Source organism: Dipodomys merriami, unplaced genomic scaffold, assembly GCF_024711535.1.
Source record: "Dipodomys merriami isolate MVZ:Mamm:240054 unplaced genomic scaffold, mDipMer1.0.p SCAF_48, whole genome shotgun sequence".
Lineage (NCBI taxonomy): Eukaryota > Metazoa > Chordata > Mammalia > Rodentia > Heteromyidae > Dipodomys > Dipodomys merriami.
In genome coordinates, this window is record NW_027206046.1 from 11,084,855 (window position 1) to 11,107,257 (window position 22,403).

The 22,403-nt window shown below is 42.5% G+C and overlaps 1 protein-coding gene across 4 annotated transcripts in view; it reads left to right on the forward strand.

The window, feature by feature from the left end:
• Positions 1-22,403, forward strand: part of Myo5a (myosin VA) — a 128,332-nt gene that overhangs the window by 99,469 nt on the left and 6,460 nt on the right. For 2 of the 4 annotated variants that reach the window (XM_069995386.1, XM_069995388.1), the window contains 10 exons: positions 46-244; positions 2,519-2,593; positions 4,457-4,550; positions 9,909-10,055; positions 11,882-12,036; positions 15,639-15,728; positions 17,836-17,986; positions 20,158-20,440; positions 21,461-21,635; positions 22,290-22,370. In XM_069995386.1, the coding sequence (XP_069851487.1) occupies positions 46-244; positions 2,519-2,593; positions 4,457-4,550; positions 9,909-10,055; positions 11,882-12,036; positions 15,639-15,728; positions 17,836-17,986; positions 20,158-20,440; positions 21,461-21,635; positions 22,290-22,370 (1,450 nt within the window). The remainder of the gene's footprint in view (positions 1-45; positions 245-2,518; positions 2,594-4,456; positions 4,551-9,908; positions 10,056-11,881; positions 12,037-15,638; positions 15,729-17,835; positions 17,987-20,157; positions 20,441-21,460; positions 21,636-22,289; positions 22,371-22,403) is intronic. The other 2 variants (XM_069995387.1, XM_069995389.1) reach the window with 1 other exon arrangement.

Here is a 22,403-nt window from a genome sequence, read left to right on the forward strand (position 1 = left end):
GAGCTCTGTGTGTCATATTCCCCTCTGCTGGTGTGGCTTCCACAGGCTCTTAGAATCGCAACTGCAATCACAGAAGAGGAGCCATGAGAACGAGGCCGAGGCCCTCCGAGGGGAGATCCAGAGCCTAAAAGAGGAGAACAATCGGCAGCAGCAGCTGCTGGCCCAGAACCTGCAGCTGCCCCCGGAGGCCCGCATCGAGGCCAGCCTGCAGCATGAGATCACCCGGCTGACCAACGAGAACCTGGTAAGGACAGGGGCGGGACTTCCTGCTCCGCCAGCATGCTGGATGGTCTGCTTTCCTTTTTGTCCAACATCCCAGTTGGGAAAAATACCCTGCCTTACACTTGTTATCCCTTATTTGGCAGCAGTGAGAAGGGCATGTTCAAAGGTTGTCTTTCACAGAAGGTTCCTGGGGGGTGGAGGGAGGTCTGATGTTCTGGACCCTGAGCTGGTAGTGCTCTGTCACTGGAGCCACAGCTCTACTTTTGGCTTTTTGGTGGTTAATTGGAGAGAAGAGTCTCACAGGCTTTTCTGCTCAGGCAGGTTTCAAACCACCATCTTAAGATCTCAACCTCTTGAGTAGCTAGGATGACAGACAGTTGTGAGCATCTGGCACTCTGCTAGTTCAGGGTTTTTTTTAATAACCTATAATACAAATGTTTGCATCTTCTCTAAAGACTTAACAATCTGAATCATCCCTCCATTGTTCCATTAATGATTATTCACATTGCAAATACTTTTCTAGTGTCATTTATTCAACCCAAAGTTATAAGTCTCCCGTTCCCCCCACTCTGCTGGCTGTGAAACCCTGGGGTAGAAATGGGAGGTGGGAAGGGAGAGGTGGTATTTGGACTCTTTCCAAAGTGCCTGAAATCTCTTAATTTGTCGGGGGAAATCGTCTGAATCATGAAATACTCTTAAAATGTCATTGTATAGTTATATCGTGGCTTATATTCAACTAACAATGCTTTCATAGCTAAGAATTGCTAAATCTACCGAGTAACTGAATAATTTTGAATAATACTGAATAATATTGATTGATGAGTGTACAAATTCTGTGTTTTATCATTGGTTTTGTTAAAATAACTAAGTGAGCCCATGAAATTGAGATGCCTCTGGGCTATCAGATTCTTGGGGTTTGTTCACTAAGTTGATCAAGTGTTTTCTTTGCACTGTGTCTTCAGCATTCATTTTCTTGGCAATTTTTCATAGCTAACATCAAAACAAACTAAGCCCCACATTCTAAGCTGGGAAAGGTCTAGTTAATGAGTCTGAGTTCAGAAAACCCCCTTTGCAGATGAGCTTTTTTCCTGCCCTTATACTGACTACAGATTCCAAAGAACGATGTCATATTCAAGTTCACAAAATATTTCATTTCAGTTTTTCAAACTCATTATAGTTTCTTGGTTTGAATTGTAAAATTCAAATTCATTTGCTTATTAATTGCCAGCACTGGCGCTTGAACTCAGGGCTGTCCCATAGCTTTTTTTGCTCAAACCTAGTGCTCTACCACTTGAGCCCCAGCTCCACTTCTAACTTTTTGGTGGTTAATTGGAGATAGAGGCTCATGGACTTTTCCTGCTCAGGCTGGCTTTAAACTGTGATCCTCAGATCTCAGCTTCTTGGATAACGAGGATTATAGGCATGAGCCAATGGCACCTGGCCTGCATCATGCAATTCTTGAGGAAGCCCTTGAGCAGAATGTGAAAGCAGCAGTTGATTTGGGCTGTTTTTCGGAAAGTGTGCCTTGCATAACATCCACCACCCACCTGCCGCCAACACCAATACAAAAATGGTTTTTCTTCCTCATGAAGTGAAGAGGATTCACAAGCCTCCTCCACATGGCCTTTGGGAAAGGAAGGAAAGAAGGAAGGGACAGGGCTTCTCACCAGCCCCCCCCCTACCTTCAAATGAGAGGCCCTGGCAGGGCTGTGTTTCTCACTCCCTACCCTTGTGGCTGTGGCTGGCTACAGAGCATGTCACTGAAAGAGAAGCAAGAAGTCTGAGTCTTGGCTGGATGACATGGCCCACTGCTGGTGGCCTGCTGAGCAGCAGTGTCTTTGTCAGCCAACCTGTCTTTTTTGTGCCAGTGCTGGGGCTTGAATTTAAGGCCTGAGCACTGTCCTTCAGCTTTTCCATTTAAGGCTGCCACTCTTATCACTTGAGCTATAGTTCTACTTCTTGTCTTTTTGGCCAGTTAATTTGGAGATAAGAGACTCAAGGATTTTTCTGGCCAGGCTGGCTTTGAACTGTGATCCTCAGATGTCAGTCTCTTGAGTAACTTGATCATAAGCATAAACCACCAGTGCCCAGCACCTCCTGTCTTTATCATGCAAAAAAAAATCACTAAGTATATAGTTCAGATCATTTATATTACAGTAATGAGAGTGCTGGCAGATGAAGAATTCAGGTTTATTATTTGTGTTTTCAAATATTTTTAAAATTGATTCTGCTGAGAGGTGGCCTTTCCTCCAAGACCCAAGAAAAAAACAAATATCCGTTGTGCCTGTTTTTTCAGTATTTTGAGGAATTATATGCAGATGACCCTAAGAAGTATCAATCCTATCGGATTTCACTTTACAAACGGATGATTGTATGTAAAATCACAGTGCTTTCTCCCTGTCTCCCGCTCTTTTCAGCCCTCTATAATTGAACAGCCACTGCTGTCTGCCCCTACCCAGAAAAATCTCCTGAAAACCCTGCACACAGCCTGTTTCTCCCCACAGCTGTCTCTCCGCCAGTGGTGTCACCTCTCTAAGTGTCCTGCGTCCATTGCCATGTTTGGTTTGTTTTTAACGCTGGGCTTACAGCATGATGGAAGCAAAATGTGTTTGCAAAGATCAAAATTCAAGAAGCATAACTCTGAACACTTGGAAATGTTAGCAACTATTTTCTTCAAAACATGGGTCTGGTATCTATATACACTTGTCTAAAGTGGACAGTGAATATTTTTGTGTTTCATGTGTGTGTGGGTGTGTGTATGTATGTGTGGGTGTGTGTATGCATGGGTGTGCTGCTGTCACAGTTCAACTTTTCTCTCATGGCTGGTGCTCCAGCACTTGAACCATGCCTCCATTTCTGCTTTTGCTGGTTAATTGGAGATGCATTCCTATAAACTTTGCTGCCCAGGTTGGCTTTAAACTGGGATCATTAGATCTTAGTCCCCTGAGTAGCCAGGACTACAGGGTGAGCCACAGGTTCCTGGTACAAATTTGTATCTGTAAATGCTTTTCCCTTTTGGATGACAACTATAAACATAACTGACTCATTTCCTTCCAAAGCTTTCCAAAACTACTCTTGTCTACTTTCCTTTTAATTCCTGACTTTCCAGCTGTACCTGTCATTTGAGAAAGTGAATAATCATAGAGCTTTTGTTTTTTTTACCCTCCCCTTAAATAGACTGTTGCTTTCTTGCATGACGTGTTCATGGATGCCCACTTACACTGCTACTGCCCTTTGGTCCTAGGTCAGCTACATCTTTCTTTATATCACTCTGATTATTTTTTTTTAGATGGGGGGGGGGCATCCTGGGGCTTCAGCTCAGGGCCTGGGTGCTATCCCTGAACTTCTTTATGCTCAAGACTAGCACCCTACCACTAGAGCCATAGTGCCACTTCGGGCTTTTTCTGTGTATGTGGTACTGAGGAATCAAACCCAAGGCTTCATGCATGCTAGGCATGCACTCTACCACTAAGCCACATTCCCAGCCCTTAGCTTACATCTTAATTTTCCAAACTTCTTACTTTGCCTAGGTTTCAAGGCTTATTTTAGAATCTGCTAAGGTAAGGTCTAAAAGAGACCATGGCTTCACACATACGGAACATCAGTCTCCACACCAAACTGCAGCCATCCTTAAAACGTCCACCTTTTTAAAATTTTTTTTATACAAGTACTGGGGCTGGAACTCAGGGCCTCGGTACAGTCACTTAGATTTTTCAGAGCTCAAGGCTAGTGCTCTACCATTTGAGCCACCACTCTACTTCCAAGTTTTCGGTGATTAGAGATAAGAGCCCCACAGACTTTTCTTCCCAGTCCTCAGATCTAAGCCTCCTGAGTTAGTAGGGTAGCAGGCGTGAGCCATCAGCACCTGTCTAAATCTTCCCACTGTTTTGTGTTTTGTACATTGTACCTTTTCCCCTTCACTGGGATGACAGTGCATTTGTAAGCATTCAGTCATTTTTCCCCCACATCACGTCCAATGGAAAAGACCCACAGCAAGCCTGCCTTCCATCACGCTGTAAAGCTTTTTATGGCATTGCCTATTTTAGCATTTGGCTTTTACCACAGCTGCATTTTCCACACCTGCCAGTTTTAGCCAGGTGGTGGCTCCACCAATGAGCTATTCTGGAGCTTTTCTATAAAACTAACAGTGCTGTTCTGTGGTTTGTGTCTTCCTCACTGTATTTTAAAAGACTTATTTTGGTCTTTCTGTTCTATTTTTCATCTTGATCTTTAGGATTTGATGGAACAGCTTGAAAAACAGGATAAGACTGTCCGGAAACTAAAAAAACAACTGAAAGTATTTGCCAAGAAAATTGGTGAACTAGAAGGTATTTAAACATATTTATTACAATTGCAATATCTTGGTTTTATAGCAGTTTCCAGTGTCCTAATAGAGGTTTGCATGTGAGTATTAGGATACCAACAAAAACATCTGGGATTTGAAACTCAGGGCCTTTTACTCTAACTTAGTCTTTTCACTCAAGGTTGGTGTTGAACCACAGTTCTACTTTGGCTTTTTGCTAACGAATTGGCTTTCCTGCCTTGGCTGACTTGGAACCACAATTTTTAGCCTCAGCCTCTTGAGAAGCTAGGGTTATAGGTGTGAACCTCTAGAGCTTAGCTAAACCTGTATTTTTAACCAAAAAGTTACGTTGTCATGTTTTCAGATGTTACTAATTCTAGGCCATTCTCACTCAGAAACCAAACTTAGTGATTAAACTGTCCTGGCAAGTTTTACAGCATGTAAGTAACATTTGAGAAATCAATTCATAGATTCAACAAAAGAAAAGGCATAGTAATTCTTATGAAACATAATGAATTAATTGATTCTTATCTAAAGGAGAAAAAAATCGATTCTTTAGGCTAGGATGCCTGAGAAGGGGCAATGTTCTTGTCCCACTCTCCAATCAGGGGATAAAAGTCACAAGCTTGGGGCTGAGAAGGTGGCTCAGTGGTAGAGCGCTTGCCTTGCATGCCTGAGGCCCTGGGTTCGATTCCTCAGCACCACATAAGCAGAAAAAGCTGGAAGTGGTGTTGTGGCTCAAGTGGTAGAGCGCTAGCCTTGAGCTGAAGAGCTGAGGGACAGCACCCAGGCCCAGAGTTCAGGCACCATGACTGGCAAAAAAACAAAAACAAAAACAAAAGTCACAAGCTCTCCTTAGACCTGTCTTCCTTCCCAAGTCCCCGCATCATACAGAAAACAATATGGCAACTTTGTAGAACAAAACACTTTCTAAAAAACTCAAAGTTTATTTATGTTTTTCTCTAACTATACAGCAACACCTGTAAATCTTTGTTTTAACATTAGCATGTCTTTTGCTTCTTCCTGTAGGCTGCATTTAAATAAGGAAACTTTTTTTAACTGAAAAACTGTTTTAAAAAAAATGCCGACATATTTTTTTATATGTAGCTAAATGGAGAATATTCTAAAATTTTATCTGCTTTGTGCTGTGTCTTATTCTAGGAGTACATTATACATGTTTCATAATCAAGAAAGTTAGACATGAGAGTATTCTAGAAATTATTTGTCTTTGTAAAAAAAATTTTTTAAGACCCCGAAACTATAAGTGGCTTACCCAAAGTCTTGCTAGTTATATCTAACTGGCAGGATTAGAACTCCAGCTTTTTGTAGCTGATTTCTCTCCTTTGGATCAGAATTTCCACCACAGTTTCTCTACTTGTGGGAACTTACCTCTCTCAATGAAACCGGAGGTCCAGATCTTCCTGGTGGCAAAGGGGGAAAAAAAAAACCACAAAATTTTAGGACATCCTCTTAATTTCTTCTACTTTTCCCAGACCAAAAAAGAATGTTTAGAATATTTTCCTTTCAATTTTATAAAGAATCTAGAAGATGAAGATCTCAATCTGTTTGTGCTACTCTAACTACGTACCTCAGCCTGGAGGTATGTCATTAGCAATAGAAATTCATTTCTCATACTTGAAGAGGATGGAAGTTCAAATTCAAGGTACCCACATGTTCAGGGTCTGGTGAAGGCCTGGTTTCAGCTTCCTAGCTAGTAGTGCCTTATCTCTGCCTCTTCCAAGGGAGTGAAGTCTGTGTGTTCACATGGCTATAGAGGGATAGGAAGGGTAAAAGGCTACACTAGTTCCCTCAACCTCATTATAAGGTAGTTTGGAACTCTCATGCTAGCCATCTGGTGGTCCCACAAGTTCTGTTACATGGAGACTATCTCAACAAACACTCAAACTATAGCAACTACCATGGTCTCTTGAGCCTTAGAAAATTGGAGTAGTGTTCTGGTCTATGTCTTTCAGGTTTTATATTTTCCTGATGTTACATAAAAGTGAACATTTTATTTTAGTCAGTAGATAATTTTGTTAAATAAATCAACATGTTGAGCGGATTTCTTATATTTCTGGGTCTTTATAAAGACCTAAGTCTGTATTTCAAACTCAGAGGCAAGAAAAAAAGTTTAATGAGAGGTTGGTAAATTCTGTCTGACATTTTTCATACAGAACCAAAAATATCCTGGTTTGTGATTTTATACAAGGAAAGTAAAGCTTTCTTTTAAATCATGAGCTTTCAGGCTGGGATGTAGCTCAGTAGCAACTTACTTACCTAGCAAGTGCAATGACCTGGGTTTGATCCCAGTACCAAAAAAGAAAAGACAAAAATTTTTTTTAATACAGTTAAAAAAAATAAAAAAAAAACTTATTCTGTGTGCTAGTGGCTCATGTCTATATTCCTAGCTACTAAGGTGGCTAAGATCTGAGGATTGGGGTACAAAGCCAGCCTGGTCAGGGAAGTCCGTGAGACTCCTATCTCCAGTTAACCACCAGAAAACCAGAAATGGAGCTGTGTCTCAAAGTGGTAGAATACTAGCCTTGAACACAAAAGCTCAGGGACAGCACCCAGGTCCTGAGTTCAAGCCCCACAGCTAACAACAACATCAACAACAACAAAAAGCAAACTCAAGCTTTCCTAGTAAAAATGTTCACGATATCTCATAAAATCTGAGTATATGTGAGTGTATATTTCACATTTTAACATCTGTAGACTCAAAATGTATTTGTTGATGCTGTATAGTTTAATTGACAATGTTAATTTTTCAGTGTTAATATCAAATGGTATATCATAATGAATGAAATCTTTGATTTTTTGAATTATGTAATTTAAAACATCATTGATGGCTCACACCTGTAATCCTAGCTACTCAGGAGACTGAGATCTGAGGATTGAAGTTTAAAGCCAGCCCAGGCAGGAAAGTCTTATTAATTTATTTATTAATTTATTAATCACAGAAAAAGCTAGAAGTGGTGCTGTAGCTCAAATGATAGAGTGCTAGCCTTGAACAAAAAGAGCTTAGGGCCAGTGTCCTGGCCCAAGTTCAGAAAGTTCAAGACCAGAAAAAAAAAAAATCTCTGTGGGTTACATGAAGCCCAACTATGTCCACTTATTGATAAATGCAATATGTAGAATTTGTTCCCACCCCGTTTTCCCCTTTGGAATTGTCTCATGGCTCTAAGTGACTAGTAGACATTGATGGCAGGGATTTTTTGTTGTTGTGTGTTTGCTTGGGGTTTTTCTGGTAGTACTAAGGCTTCAACTCAGAGCTTTGAGTTCTCTCTTGCTCATGGCTGGTGCTTTACCATTTGAGTCATGCCTACAGTCTGGCATTTTGTGCTGGTTGATTGGTAATGGAGTCTCTCAGATATATCTGCTGTGGCTGGCTTCAAAATGTGTTCCTCTAAATCTCAGCCTTCTGAATTGCTAGAATTATAGGCATGAGCCACCGGTGCCTGGCTTTAAAAATTTTTTTTTACATGTAGCAACATTCCACAAGCAGCCACAGCTCTGGGGGTCCTGGAGCCATAGCACTTGATGATGGGAGATGGCCATAGCCCTCATCTGTTCCTTCCCAGTCTGATCATCTGATCACTCTTTAGATGTCTGATAGTCCCACTGTGTGACACTGTCTTAGGAGGTGGCAATGTGTCACCTGGCTCCATGCCACATAAGCCAAGAGCACTGGCAGTTATTGGTGTTCTCTGTAATAACCTCTTTTCTGGAAATAGTTTCTCAGCACTAACAAAGGAAGTGTCCCAGAAGCAGCAGTAAACGTTCTAGTTTTGCATCTGCTGCACATTGTGTTTGACATCAGTCTCAGAACTCAATCTGAGCTTGAATGGACTTTATAACAGCGCTCCCTTCTGGTGGGTGAGGGGTAAAACCTGCTTACTAGCATGAGTCTCCAAACCCATTTGGTAACTCACATAACTCCTCTTCCTTTTCTTTTGTTTCTCATCAATTCACAAGTCTCAATTCTTAGGTGAAATTGTAGGTTGATTTATATCACTAATATAATTCTTTTTCACCTTCTTCCCTTACAGTAGTGATAATTTTCTTTTTTCTTTTATTTTGTACTCAGGCTTGAATTCAGGGGCTAGCCACTGTCCCTTGCTTTTATGCCCAAGGCTGGTGCTCTACCACTCAAGCCACAGCTCCACTTCCAGCTTTTTGGTGGTTCATTGGAGATTAGAGTCTCACAGACTTTCCTGCCTGGGCTGGTTACAAATCATGATTCTCAGATTCCAGCCTCTTGAGTAGCTAGTATTACAGGCATGAGCCACCAGCACATGGCTAATATAGATCATTTTTAATCCAAAAAGGGTTTTGTACTTAATGATTACAATCTCCTCATAGTTTCTTTACCATTCTATTAAAAACAAAGACCCATAATATTTGTGAATATGTTTTAAATTAAAATGTTTTATTTATTTGGGATTTCTTGGGAAATTAGAGATAGTGTATGAAAAGTGTAGCTGGGTATTGGTGACTCACGCCTATAATCCTAGATACTCAGAAGGCTGAGATCCGAGGATCACTGTTTAAAGCCATCCGGGCAAGAAAGTCTATGAGACTCTTACAGCCAATTAACCACCAGAAAACCAGAAGTGGTGCTGTGGCTCATGTGGTAGAGTGCTAGTCTTGAGCTGAAGAGCTGAGGGACAGCGCCCAGGCCCAGATTTCAAGACCCACAACCAACAAAAAAAAAAAGAAAGAAAAGAAAGAAAGGAAGGAAAAGAAGAGAAAGAAAAGAGTTTGTCTTGTAGAAAAATGACACATTTTCACATCAATGGTGTGAAAAAGCACTGTTTGGCCAGCAGTCTTCAGGTGGTAGAACTGATTGAATGTTACATTTGAAGTAAATGTGTTTTTTGCTCTTTGGAGGGTTTAAATTTAGGGACTCACACTTGCTCAGCTGGTACTTTACTGAACCATGCCTCCAGTACCTTCTTTTGCCTTTACTAACTGGATTCTTAGAACTAAAGGTACTCTTTATTTTGTTATTGAATATATGACTTGCAAATATTTTCTTCTAGTCCATGGCTTTTCTAAAGCATCTCTTAAGGGTAACTTTCAGATTTTTTTTTTTCTTTTTGGTCATGGTGCCTGGGCGCTGCCCCTCAGCTCTTCAGCTCAAGGCTGGCACTCTACCACTTGAGCCACAGTGCCTCTTCTGGCTTTTTCAGTTTATGTGGTGCTGAGGAATCGAACCCAGGACCTCAGGCATGCAAGGCAAGCACTCTACCTCTGAGCCAACTTCCCAGCCCCTATGGCCAGTTTCTGTTGTTGCAGAGTTCCCTTAGAATGATCAGAGCTTGGAACCCTGTCCATCATTTCTCTCTGGAAAACATCTTCCTCTCCTTTGTTTCTCGTGCAGTGGGCCAGATGGAAAATATATCACCTGGGCAGATCATCGATGAGCCCATTCGTCCAGTCAACATTCCCAGGAAGGAAAAGGATTTCCAAGGAATGCTGGAGTACAAGAAGGAGGACGAGCAGAAGCTGGTTAAGAACCTGATTCTCGGCAAGTATTCTCTATATGGAATGAAATACTTTTCTGGTCCGTGAATCCATGGTGGGAAAAACTTAGTCACTCAAGTGTCTTCCTTTTTTTTTTTTCCTTTTTAAAAATTTGTTTTCATTTTTGAGAGAGGATCTTACTATATTGATCAGGCTAGTCTTCAACCACGAGGCTAACATTATCCATCCCTCTCTGCCATGGACTATAGGTCTGTGCTACCATGCTCGCCTAGCATTGTTTCAGTCATCATTATGTACTGTGCATTAGTGTGTGGTAACATCCTTTAAGGACAGCGAATGGGGGAAAGTTGAGGGAGGGGATACTGTTTGTCGTCTTTTTGAAACAGGGTCTTATTAGGTAATAATCCAAGCTCACCTTGAACTTATAATCTTCTTGACTCTGCTTCCTGCGTGCTGGGATTAAAGGCTTGAGGCCAGTAAGCCTTGTTGTGGTAGTTACTGGGTTTGGATTTTTTTATTGCTGGTTTAATTTCTATTTTTATAACAATCACTGTGCCTCTGAACCATGCTGCTCACTCACCCAGAAAGATTTTGAAAAAGACAACAATTGTTGAAAAAGACAAGTAGAAACCAAACCCTAGAAAGAGCAGCCTGGCCTGGCCTTATCAAGGACTTTTCTAGAAACCTTTCAAAAGGACTCTAACGTATAACCACCACTCTAGACCATTAAGGTTCCTACTTTCTGATTTCTGCTTTTCCTTCTTTCCTTAGAAAGGTTTATGATGAATGGTGAACAATAGTCGATAATAGGGAAGAAAGAAAGGAGTTATGGGAGAAATTCCAGTGAATGAAGGGATGGATGGGACAAGTGGGCATAAGGAAGATCATAGCGGGACCTACTGTGGAGGGGGTTGGGGTGACTGCTGGCTCCATGAGACTTTTCCTGGGTGATAAATGAGGAGAGTTGCAAACACGTGAAAGCTGCAAGCCAAAAGCCTCTCCTCAGCCTCTGCACGCCTTTCCTCCCCCCAGGTGCTAGATGACAGTATCGTGATGGGCAATTACGCCTAATTTAACATGCCTCAGTTCATGGCATTAAACTCTGTGCTGGGTACGGAACAGACATGCTGCAGGTTCAACGTGATCTTTATTTAGCAAGAACAGGGAGGAAAGAGGAAAGGCGGACATATCGCTTTGGACAGAGGGCAAAGAAGCAAGGGAACTAGTTGCACTGATAGCTGAGGAAAGAACAGAGAGGCAGAAAAACAGTGCATGCAGGGGTCCTGGGTAGGAGCATGCCAGGTATGTTCAGCCAACTACGAGAAGACCCATTAGAACCAAGAGAGCTGAGGCTAGGGGAGATCACAGAAAACATGGTAAGGATTTCATAGTCTAGAGTTGAATGTTATAGATGAGGGAGGGAGAGGCTGCTTGAAGGAATCTCAGGACAAAACCATGTTGTTTGTGTATTTATTTGATTGCTTATTTTTGTTGTCAATCCTGGGGCTTGAACTCAAGGGTAACGCTCTACCACCTAAGCCACAGCTCCACTTCTGGTATTCTGGTAGTTCATTGGAGATAAGAGTCTCACAGACTTTTCTGACCAGACTAGCTTTGAGCCACAATCTTTCTGTCTCAGCTTCCTCAGTAGCTAGGATTACAGATGTGAGCCACTAGCGCATAACTACAAATTTTAATTTTATATAAGCTATGTAGAACCAGCACCCTATATCCTCCACCAGAGAAGCTGTTAAAATACCCTTTCTTCCATGATTTACTGTGAATGACTGAGCGGCTAGGTGACAACTGTGCCTTTCTGTCTTACAAACGCATGCCTCACAAAGCCTTGTCTTTCCTTTGCTTTTACAGAACTGAAGCCACGTGGTGTAGCAGTCAACTTGATCCCAGGGCTGCCAGCGTATATCTTGTTCATGTGTGTGCGACACGCCGACTACCTGAACGATGATCAGAAAGTGAGGTCATTGCTCACATCAACAATCAACAGCATCAAAAAAGTGTTGAAGGTCAGTTCCACAGTCTGTAGAGAGGGCCTCATTATTCCCTAGACTTGAGCAAACTTGCTAGTACTATGTGTATATATATGTGTGTGTATGTGTGTGTGTGTGTGTTTATATGATGTTGATGTTTAAAACGGCTGCTAAGCTCAATAATATATGGCTCATTCATATAAAAAGGGGTCTTTTAAAACACTGAAGGATTTTTTTTTTCTAGCTAGTCATTGGTGGCACACTCTTGTAATCCTAGCCACTCTCAGGATCAAGAGTTTGATGCCAACCCAGGCAGAAAACTCCATAAGATTCTTATTGTCCATGAAAAAAATTGTTCAGTTCAGCTTTTTGCTGAACTGAAGGAGTGGCTCAAGTGGTACAGTGCCAGGTGTGAGTGAGTGCAAGTCTAGCATTCAAGCCCTGGTACTGCCACGTTTTCTTCCAACTTAAATTGCTGCTTAGATGACATGGTCCAGTACTTTGATTGAATTCCCAAATTAAAAAAAAAAAGCATTCTGAAGATCTTAAAAGAAAAACAGCAAAAAACACGTTTCCAACTTTTTTCTTGTTATTCTCCAAGTCATCTCATCATTTTTCCTGTTCCTAGAAATGCTGTTTCCATGTGAGAGGCAACACTCAGGTGCTCATGGGAAAAGAACACTCAGAAAGCCAGCAGCATTACATAACTGAGCAGAAAGCTCCCCACAGCCCAGGAGTCACCAAGTCCCCCTATCCCACCTTCCCCAGACTCCAGGAAAAACAAGCAACAGCTAACATCATACTTAGTTTTAACTCATTGTCTGCCGTTGGTATTTGACCTTCTAATGATCTATTCTGAGCAACATTTTGTTTTTTTATTTTTTGTTTTTGCCAGTCCTGGGGCTTGAACTCAGGGCCTGGGCACTGTCCTTCTGGGCACTGAGCTTCTTTTGCTCAAGGCTAGCACTCTACCATTTGAGCCACAGCACCACTTCTGGCCTTTCTGTTTATGTGGTACTGAGGAATTGAACCCAGGGCTTAATGCATGCTAGGCAAGCACGCTACCACTAAGCCACATTCCTGATGATCTATTCTGAATGAGAATATATACAGTGAAGATGAGTGCATAGTTAACATGCCCAGTGGACTCTCTCAAATCCAAATGTCTTTTTATGAACCTAAAAAACTATATAATAAAATATACATAACATAAACTTCACCATTTGAGCCTTTTTATAAAGTGTGGAGTTGCATGCATTAAGTATTTTGCCGTGTTACACAGCCATCACCACCTCCACCTGCAGACCTGTCTCCCCCTCCCCACCTGACACTCTGCACCCCGAAGCCCCACTCTTCCAGGCCCTCCCTCCCTCTACCCCCTGTCATGAACTTCTAACACATGCCAAGTCTCAATGTCTGCTGGACAGTTTCCTGTGTAGTTACTTTCCACTATGATTACTCAAGGGAGGGTTGGGTTTGTTTGGTTTTTTTGCTTGTTTGTTTGTTTTCTGGTTGTGGGGCTTGAACTAGGGGCTTGGGCACTGTCCCTGCACTCACTCTTCAGCTCAAGGTGAGCACTCTACTGCTTGAGCCATGGCACCACTTCTGGTTTTCTAGTGGTTTACTGGAGATAAAAGTCTCTTGGACTTTCCTGCCTGGGCTGGCTTTGAACTGTGATCCTCAGATCTCAGCCTCCTGAGTAGCTAGGATTACAGGTATAAGCCACTAGTGCCTGGCTGCTTGTTTTGGTTTTTGAGATAGGGTCTTACTAGACGAGACTGGGCTAGAACTCAGAATCATCCTGCCTCAGCCTCCTGAGCACTAGCATTAAAGCTATACATCACAATATCCAACTCATAAATATCTTTTATTCTGAAGTAATATTGTCTCATTTTAATGGGGCTCCATGTGGAAAGAAAACACATTTGTCCTCAGCCCTGAGAAACACTCCCCATGCCTCAGGCACAACTATCCCTCCCCTCCCACCGTGGCCCATTCTGATAAAGAGCCAGGTCCCCCCCACACACACCCAGAGCACTCCCCACCCCTGCCCTACCCACATGCCCAGTACAGGAGCGCCACACACCACCCACCTCTGGCTCCCAGCTCAGAAATGTTATGTTGTAGATATTTTAAATCCAAGCTGGGTTTCAGTGCTTCAAATTCTTTGTCCTATTGTTTATTACAAAATGTATAATTCTACTTATGCTTTTAACTTTTTCTACATAAGGGGGCAATTCAGTGTGGGAAAATGGGTAAACTTTAATATCTCTGTGTCTGTCTCTCTGTGTCTGTGTCTGTTTCTCTCTGTCTCTTCTCTCTCCCACATCTCTTTCTTTCTCTTCTCTTTCTCTTTCCCTTTCTCTCTTTCTGCATGTGTCTCTCTCTGTGTCTCTCTGTCTCTGTCTGTCTGTCTGTCTCTCTCTCTCTCTCTGTTTCTCTCTTTTTCTCCTCTCCTCTTCTTTCTTATTTGAATTCAGGGCTACCACTTGGGGCCATGATCCCAGATATTTATTTTTTATTTTTTATTTTTTGCTGGTGCTGGGGCTTGAACTCAGGGCTGTCCCTGAGCCTCTTTGTGTTTAAGGCTGGTGCTGTAGCACTTGAGCCACAGTGTCACTTCTGGCTTTTTCTGAGTAGTTTAATGGAGCTAAGAGTCTCAGACTTTCCTGCCCCAGCTGGATTCAAATCACAATCCTCAGATCTCAGCATCCTGAGTACTAGCCATTTTTTCTTTAGGTTTTTCAGAAAAGAACGGGGACCCCAGACTCAGATCCTTGTACCTATGGCCTCCCACCCACTTAGGACTGCAGACATATACCCACATACCCAGCCTATTTCAATAGGATCTTGCTGACTTTTTCCCAAGGCTGGTTTCAAAGTGCATTCCTCCCAATCTCCTCCAGAGTAACTGGGGTTTCAGGTGTGAGCTTCCATGCCCCACTCATGGGAACACTTCTTTCTTTTCTTTTCTTTTTTTTTTTTTTTTGTGGGTCATGGGGCCTGAACTCTTGGCCTGGGCTCTGTCCCTCAGCTCTTCAGCTCAAGACTATCACTCTACCACTAGAACCACAGTGCCACTTCTGGCTTTTTCTGCTTCTATGGTGCTGAAGAATTGAACCCAAGGGCCTCATGCATGCGAGGCAAGCGCTCTACCACTGAGCCACCTTCCCAGCCCAGGGGAACACTTTTCTAATGGCAAAAAAAACAGCAAAGAGCCAGTGATGTTGGTGGTGACGTTTGATGTAAGGTCGCAATGTGATTCATTTTTAAAAATAATTTTCAGGGCTGGGAATGTGGCTTAGTGGTAGAATGCTTGTCTAGCATGCATGAAGCCCTGGGTTTTGGGTTCAATTTCTCAGTATCATATAAACAGAAAAAGCCACAAGTGGTGCTATTGCTCAAGTGGTAGAGTGAGTGCTAGCCTTGGGTGAAAAGAAGCTTAGGGACAGTACCCAGGCCCTGATTTCAAGCCCCAGGACTAGCAAAAAAAAAAAAAAAAAAGCTTATAATGGTCAGAAACAAATGAACCTTTTGATGTCTGTTGCATTTTGGGTTTGTTGTTTTCCACCCTCCCCACCCCCCAGGTTGTTATTTCTCTAAGGAAAAAGCAAATTTAGACATTTTCTCTCTTTCAGAAAAGAGGTGATGATTTTGAAACTGTCTCCTTCTGGCTCTCTAACACATGCCGGTTTCTGCACTGTTTGAAGCAGTACAGTGGAGAAGAGGTGAGAAGCCTTGATTATAAAAGTGGCAAGCTGTCCTTTCTCTGGCCTTTATGTGGAAATTAGTAAATCAAAAAATGCGTGACCATGTGTTGATTTTACAGCCCAAATTCAGAGGCAGTGGCAGCCTGGAAAGTCAGGTCTTTGGCATTGGTTATCTACAAGCAAATAAACGAGTAACTAGTTTCTTCCCTCTTAGATTTTCATATATTATGAAAAAAACAGAGCAAAAATAAAATACACATCAGTCAATGAATACTTATCAGAAATTAAAATTTGTGGCAATATCAAAGCGGTCTGTCTAGAACTAATATTAGACTATTGAACCTTTGCAGAAATTAATCAGTTTTGACTCACCATCGTATATTAAGATATAATCAAAGGTCATGTGTTCAAAAATTTGGATTACTTTTGTCTGTAGTGATGTTGTGTTCATTGGTTGTTTGATAGACTTCAGCACTTTAAACCATGTAAACTATTACTATTAAGTAAGGGCTGCTTAATATGTATCTGATAGCATTTATTATATATTAAGTTATTTATTTTTCACATCTTCAGAAAGTATGAATAAATCCCAGTTTATAGAAACTGAAGTTCAGGGGATGGGAATGAGGCTTAGTGGTTGCCTAGTATGCATGAAGCCCTGGATTCGATTCCTCAGCACCACATATACAGAAAAAGTCAGAAGTGGTGCTATGGCTCAAGTGGTAGAGTGCTAGCCTTGAGTAAAAAAGAAACTTAATGACAGTGCTCAGACGCTGAGTTCAAGCCCCAGGACTGGCCAAAGAAAAAAGAAAGAAAACAAAAGAAAAGAAACTGAAGTTCAGTGGGGCTCATCAATTTGTCCAACTCCTCTCAGCCTTTCTCGGTTTACGATCTCAACAAGCCTGGGGTCCTTACTCACTGGCCTCCATGCCTCCCTATCCTTTCTGGAGAGACTTGGCAGAGAAGCTGCTCAGCAGTTTCTGACACAGAGGTAGAGAACCGTCCTGACAAAGGTGGAGAAATAAGAGAGTAAGCTCCATCAGCACCTGCGTTTAGGCCTGGTCCTTAGGGTAGGACACAAGGAGGAAGCAAGCCGTTGTTTTTACCAGGTATCTGTCAAAGCAAAATGACTGCAAAAAAGCCTGTCCATTGAAATGCCACCAGAAGATCCTGTCCTAAGCTCTGACTGAAAGTCATGCTGTGGATCTCATGAGATATCAATAAAGAAATGCTCATTTACAAGCCGGGCGCTGGTGGCTCACGCCTGTAATCCTAGCTACTCAGGAGGCTGAGATCTGAGGATCGCGGTTCAAAGCCAGCTCGGGCAGGAGAGACCTTGAGACTCCTATCTCCAATAAACCACCAGAAAACCGGAAGTGGCGCTGTAGCTCAAGTGGTAGAGCGCTCGCCTTGAGCTGAAGAGCTGAGGGACAGCGCCTAGGCCCAGAGTTCAAGCCCCACAACCGACAAAAAAAAAAAAAAAAAAGAAATGCTCATTTAGTTACCAGTGTATAGAGGCTGGTCTATTCAACATCATGCCTGCCCCTCTGGGTACAATGCTTATTAATAGGACTGTGCTGAATGGGCCGACATTAAGACAGTAGTACTTGAGATCATTGTGTTGGCAGGAAACCCGCTCTTTCATGAATTAAACACTCATTGTTTTTCTTAAGTTAAAGTCTCCTAATTTGTTTTATCAACATTGTGATGGGAAAGGCTTAGCTCTAGGTTGCTTAGGTATGTGTATGAAGTGAAAACTAGTAAGAAGTGCTAAATTAAACTAATTTTTTAAAATAAAAGAGCAAATAAGAAGTGCTAATGTAAATTAATAAAATAAGGGAGGAAAAGAAACAAGTAAAACGCATTAATAAGAATGTATTTTTTTTAAACACAAAAAAAGGAAAAAAAAGCAAGTAAATAGAAAAGGGAGATGATAGAAGCTAACACACACCAGCACGTGGGAATGATTTTCATGTCACTGACTGGGCAGGGTGGGGTGGGATGAAGATGGATCCTGGGTGGGAAAGAAAAGGAACATGAAGATGCTCAGAAAGCTGGAGTTTGTCAAACCAGATAGAAATGACCCCTGACTTCCTGTTTCATTATCTTCGCTTTTTGACTTCAGGGCTTCATGAAGCATAACACATCTCGCCAGAATGAACACTGCCTCACCAATTTTGACCTGGCTGAGTATCGGCAAGTGCTGAGTGACTTGGCCATTCAGATTTACCAACAGCTGGTGCGGGTGTTAGAAAACATCCTTCAGCCAATGATCGGTAAGGCTAGATAGAGTGTTGGTGAACTCCATAGCCTATCTCATGTACCCATCCATGAATGAATGGACTGTGGAAATGTCCTGGGGTATATTTTCATAGAATATAAAATAGTAAGATACAGGCTGAAAATCAACTGAGTAACCTCTGAACCCTAACCATGGTACCTGAAATGCAACAGAAATCACTGCTTCTGTACTCTGGAAACAGTAGCATCGTGTTCCAATGATTAATGCTTCTCTCTTAAGATCAGATTATGTCTAATACCCTGCAACAGACATTATTCCTGGCCCAATTTTCAAAAACACGTTAAACTTTAAACTAGCACACTAGTCCCCAGTGCTTCCCAGGGGCCCATCTAAGACCCCAAAGTCTGGAGAGGGCTTGTACACTACCTCACAGTCTATGGCAAGAAGGCTGGGAAGCGCCATGCCAACAAGAACAAGTGTGTCTCAGACACTCCCTGCTGAAAATATTACAGGCCATCTGACTGAAGGTAGTGACTTCTTATTGGCTGAGTAGCTGAGGTGTGTGTTTGTAATTTTTTGTTGTTGTTGTTGGTCATGGGGCCTGAACTCTGGGCCTGGGCTCTGTCCCTCACCTCTTCAGTTCAAGGCTAGAGTTCTACCACTTGAGCCACGGCACCACTTCCGGCTTTTTCTGCTTATGTGGTGCTGAGGAATTGAACCCCAGGGTCTCATGCATGCAAGGCAAACACTCTACTACTGAGCCACCTTGCCAGCCCGTGTGTTTGTATTTAGGTAGCTTCAGCTAGGTGTATGATTGGTTGCTTGGCCCTCTCTATATGTGCTTACTCAGGTATTCATTCATATTTTATACTAGCTCTATAACTATGGAATGTGTAGCATGAGTAAATAGCAATTAGGGACCTTGTACGAATTGCAGGCTACTAATTTTGATGGTGGGAAATGGTCATTTATTTCAAGTTACCAGACATCATTGTCTTCAGGCAAATTATCAGCAGTTTTATAAAGCTACTCCAGCTTCCCATGTTTTCCACATTGCTACTTCTTCGCTTCCTCTAGAAGGGCTCAGAGTTTTCCATTTTTTATAGGCTCACAGTTGACCAGTTGGAAGCATAAAAAACTAAGAAGCCATTTGAGATGGCTATGATTTGTCCACTTGTCCCCTAAAGGCCATGAATTGAAAGCAATCCATCATCCAAAGCAGAGGAGGTATCACAGAAGCAAAGGGCAGCTTCAGCCCATCTTCCTTCTACTTTGATCTGTTTTATTAATTAGCTGAACAAGAAGCTGACCACTAAACTGCCTCCATCTCAGTTACTTAAAAGCAACATTAACCAAAGTTTGGGAATCAATATGAGGTCTGTAAGAGTTGAGTTTAGTTCAAGGAGATATTAAGGAGAACCAGACTTGTTCCTTGCTTCTGAAGGGCTCTAGGCAGGAAATGAACATCTCAGAAGGGTTCTTTTCTTTTCGTGTGTGTGCTGGTACGAGGGCTTGAACTCAGGCCTGGGCACTGTCACTTATCTTTTTCACATAAGGCTGGCTGGCTCTTTAACGCTTGAGCCGGTGTTCACTTCCAGCACTTTGGTGGTTAATTGGAGATACGAGTCTCACATACTTTCCTTCCCAGGCTGGTTTCAAACCACAATCCTCAGATCTGTCTCCTCAGTAACGAGGATTGTACCCAGCTCAGAAGCTTTCTAAGAGAAGCTGAGCATACTCCCCTGGGAAACTGAGGCAAGCCCAAAATCTAACTGCTGTGGGAAACCTAAAATAATGAAGGTTTCCAATCCCACACCTCTTTGTGTGTGTGTGTGTGTGTGTGTGTGTGTGTGTGTGTACACTTGTGCATGCACATGAGCGCCTGTGGGGTATGTGTACACATATCTGTGTACCAGAGACATTTCCCTCTAAATCTTTTCTTTTTTTTTTTTTTTTTTTTTTTTTTTGGGGGTCCGGTCGTGGGGCCTGAACTCTGGGCCTGGGCGCTGTCCCTCAGCTCTTCAGCTCAAGGCTAGCGCTCTACCACTTGAGCCACAGTGCCACTTCCGGCTTTTTTCTTTTTGCTTATGTGGTGCTGAGGAATCGAACCCAGGGCCTCGAGCATGCAAGGCAAGCGCTCTACCACTGAGCCACCTTCCCAGCCCTCCCTCTAAATCTTTTCTAACACTTGAAATTCTCCCACAGTGTCCGGCATGCTGGAGCACGAGACGATTCAGGGTGTGTCCGGGGTGAAGCCCACAGGACTCAGGAAGCGAACCTCCAGCATTGCTGATGAAGGCACATACACACTGGACTCCATACTCCGACAGCTCAACTCCTTCCACTCAGTCATGTGTCAGCACGGTATGGACCCAGAACTTATCAAGCAGGTGGCCAAGCAAATGTTCTACATCGTGGGGGCCGTCACCCTGAACAACCTCCTCCTGCGCAAAGACATGTGCTCCTGGAGTAAAGGCATGCAGATCAGGTGAGCTGGGACAGCCTGTGGTCTCTGCCCACCTAGCCTGACAGGTGGTGCCTCCATATTGGTGCCCAGCAGCAAGGGAAGAGCTGTTTGTGGAGCCACTTCCCCTTGCCTGGCTGTCACACTGCTGGTGGGTGGGGCCTGTCTACAGATCCTTCCCACTGTGACTGGAAGCATCACTCCCCTGCAAAGCCAACTTGTTCGAAGGAATGGAGAGATAATATAACCCTACAGAACATACTACTTCCTCTCCTATCATGTATTTTTCCATCACGCAATAAGAACTATTTAAATTATAATGAAGAACCTGGTGCCTGATTGCTTTTAGAAATGTACTTTGGCAGAGCAAGGTGCTAGCGACTCATCAGACTGAAACATGAAGATTGTGGTTCAAAACCAATCTGGACAGGTTATTGAGACACTTAGCTCCAGTTGACCACCAAAAACCCAGAGGTAGAGATGTGGCTCAAGTGGTAGAACATCAGCCTTTAGTAAACTAGCTAAGGGAGAGAGCACTCTGGCCCTGACTCAGTACTGGGACCAAAAAAAAAGAAAGCTTGAGCATGGTGCATCTGATAGGGGATCTGGTTGGGAGTTTGCCTTAAGGAAGAGAGAGTATATGAGAATTATTGACTCTCACCCAGCAAAAGGAAGCTATCTTGTAAGAGAGTCAGGAAAGCAATTTCTGGTCAAAAATCTAGTGATGACAGAACCATATTATATATTCTATTTTGTGCATTAGCAAGTTTCGTAACTTTTCCTGTGCTGACTCTGTTCCATTTTCTGTTTGAGACAATTATCTTCTCTTGTCATTTAAATCTTACATAATAATGATTCTAAACCTCGTGATGATAATGCTAAATTTTAAAGCACAGCTGATTAGATGTAAGAAAATTGAACAGAAATATTGCCTGTCACTTTAATTGACAAAGCCACACACACAAAATTAAAGACATTTATGACAGCATTCAGTAAATTTAAATTTTCTCTCTTGTTCTCTCTTCTCTTTCCCCTTCGGTGTAGGTACAACGTCAGTCAACTGGAGGAATGGTTACGTGACAAGAATCTGATGAACAGCGGGGCCAAAGAGACCCTAGAGCCTCTCATTCAGGCTGCTCAGCTTCTGCAAGTGAAGAAGAAAACAGATGATGATGCAGAAGCCATCTGCTCCATGTGTAATGCTCTAACCACTGCCCAGGTACAGCAGCTTCCTGGGCAGGGAGGGAGGAAAATGGCAGTCAGACCTCCCCTAGACAAGTCCATTGCTGCCTTCGCCTCTGTGCTGACTTCATCCAGACAGAGAAGGTGTATGTCCATATAGATGCAGAAGGAAGGAGGCATCTCTAGTCACCCTTAAGCCAATACCAAGTGTCTATATACAATAGTCTGCAAAAATGTTCCAGACACTGGGATACAATCCAGAACAAAATGCCCTATCCTCATGGAGCTTAGACTCCATAAAATTATCTTTGATATTGTCATAGTCTTTGGTAAGTAAATGGTTCCTGAGATTTCTTTCCTGTTTTTTGTTTTGTTTTGTTTTGCTTTTGGTGTCAGTCCTGGGGCTTGAACTCAGGGCCTTGGTACTTTCCTTGAGTTTTTTTGTTCAAGGCCTAGCACTCTCCACTTAGGCCGTAACTCTACTTCTGCCTTTTTTTTTTTTTTTAATGTAATTGAAGATAAGAGTCTCACAGACTTTTCTGCCGAGGCTGGGTTTGAACCAAGATCCTCAGATAGGAGCCTTTTGCATAGCTATAATTAGAGGCATGAGTCACCAAAGCCCAGCTCAGTGTGTTTTCTAGTATATCAAAAAAACACAAAAAAAAACCTTGAATCATTTCATGTCTTCCAGATTGTCAAAGTGTTGAATTTGTACACTCCAGTTAACGAGTTTGAAGAAAGAGTGTCTGTATCATTCATTCGTACTATACAGGTAAGAGCGTTTTTTTCCTTTTGATTCAACAAC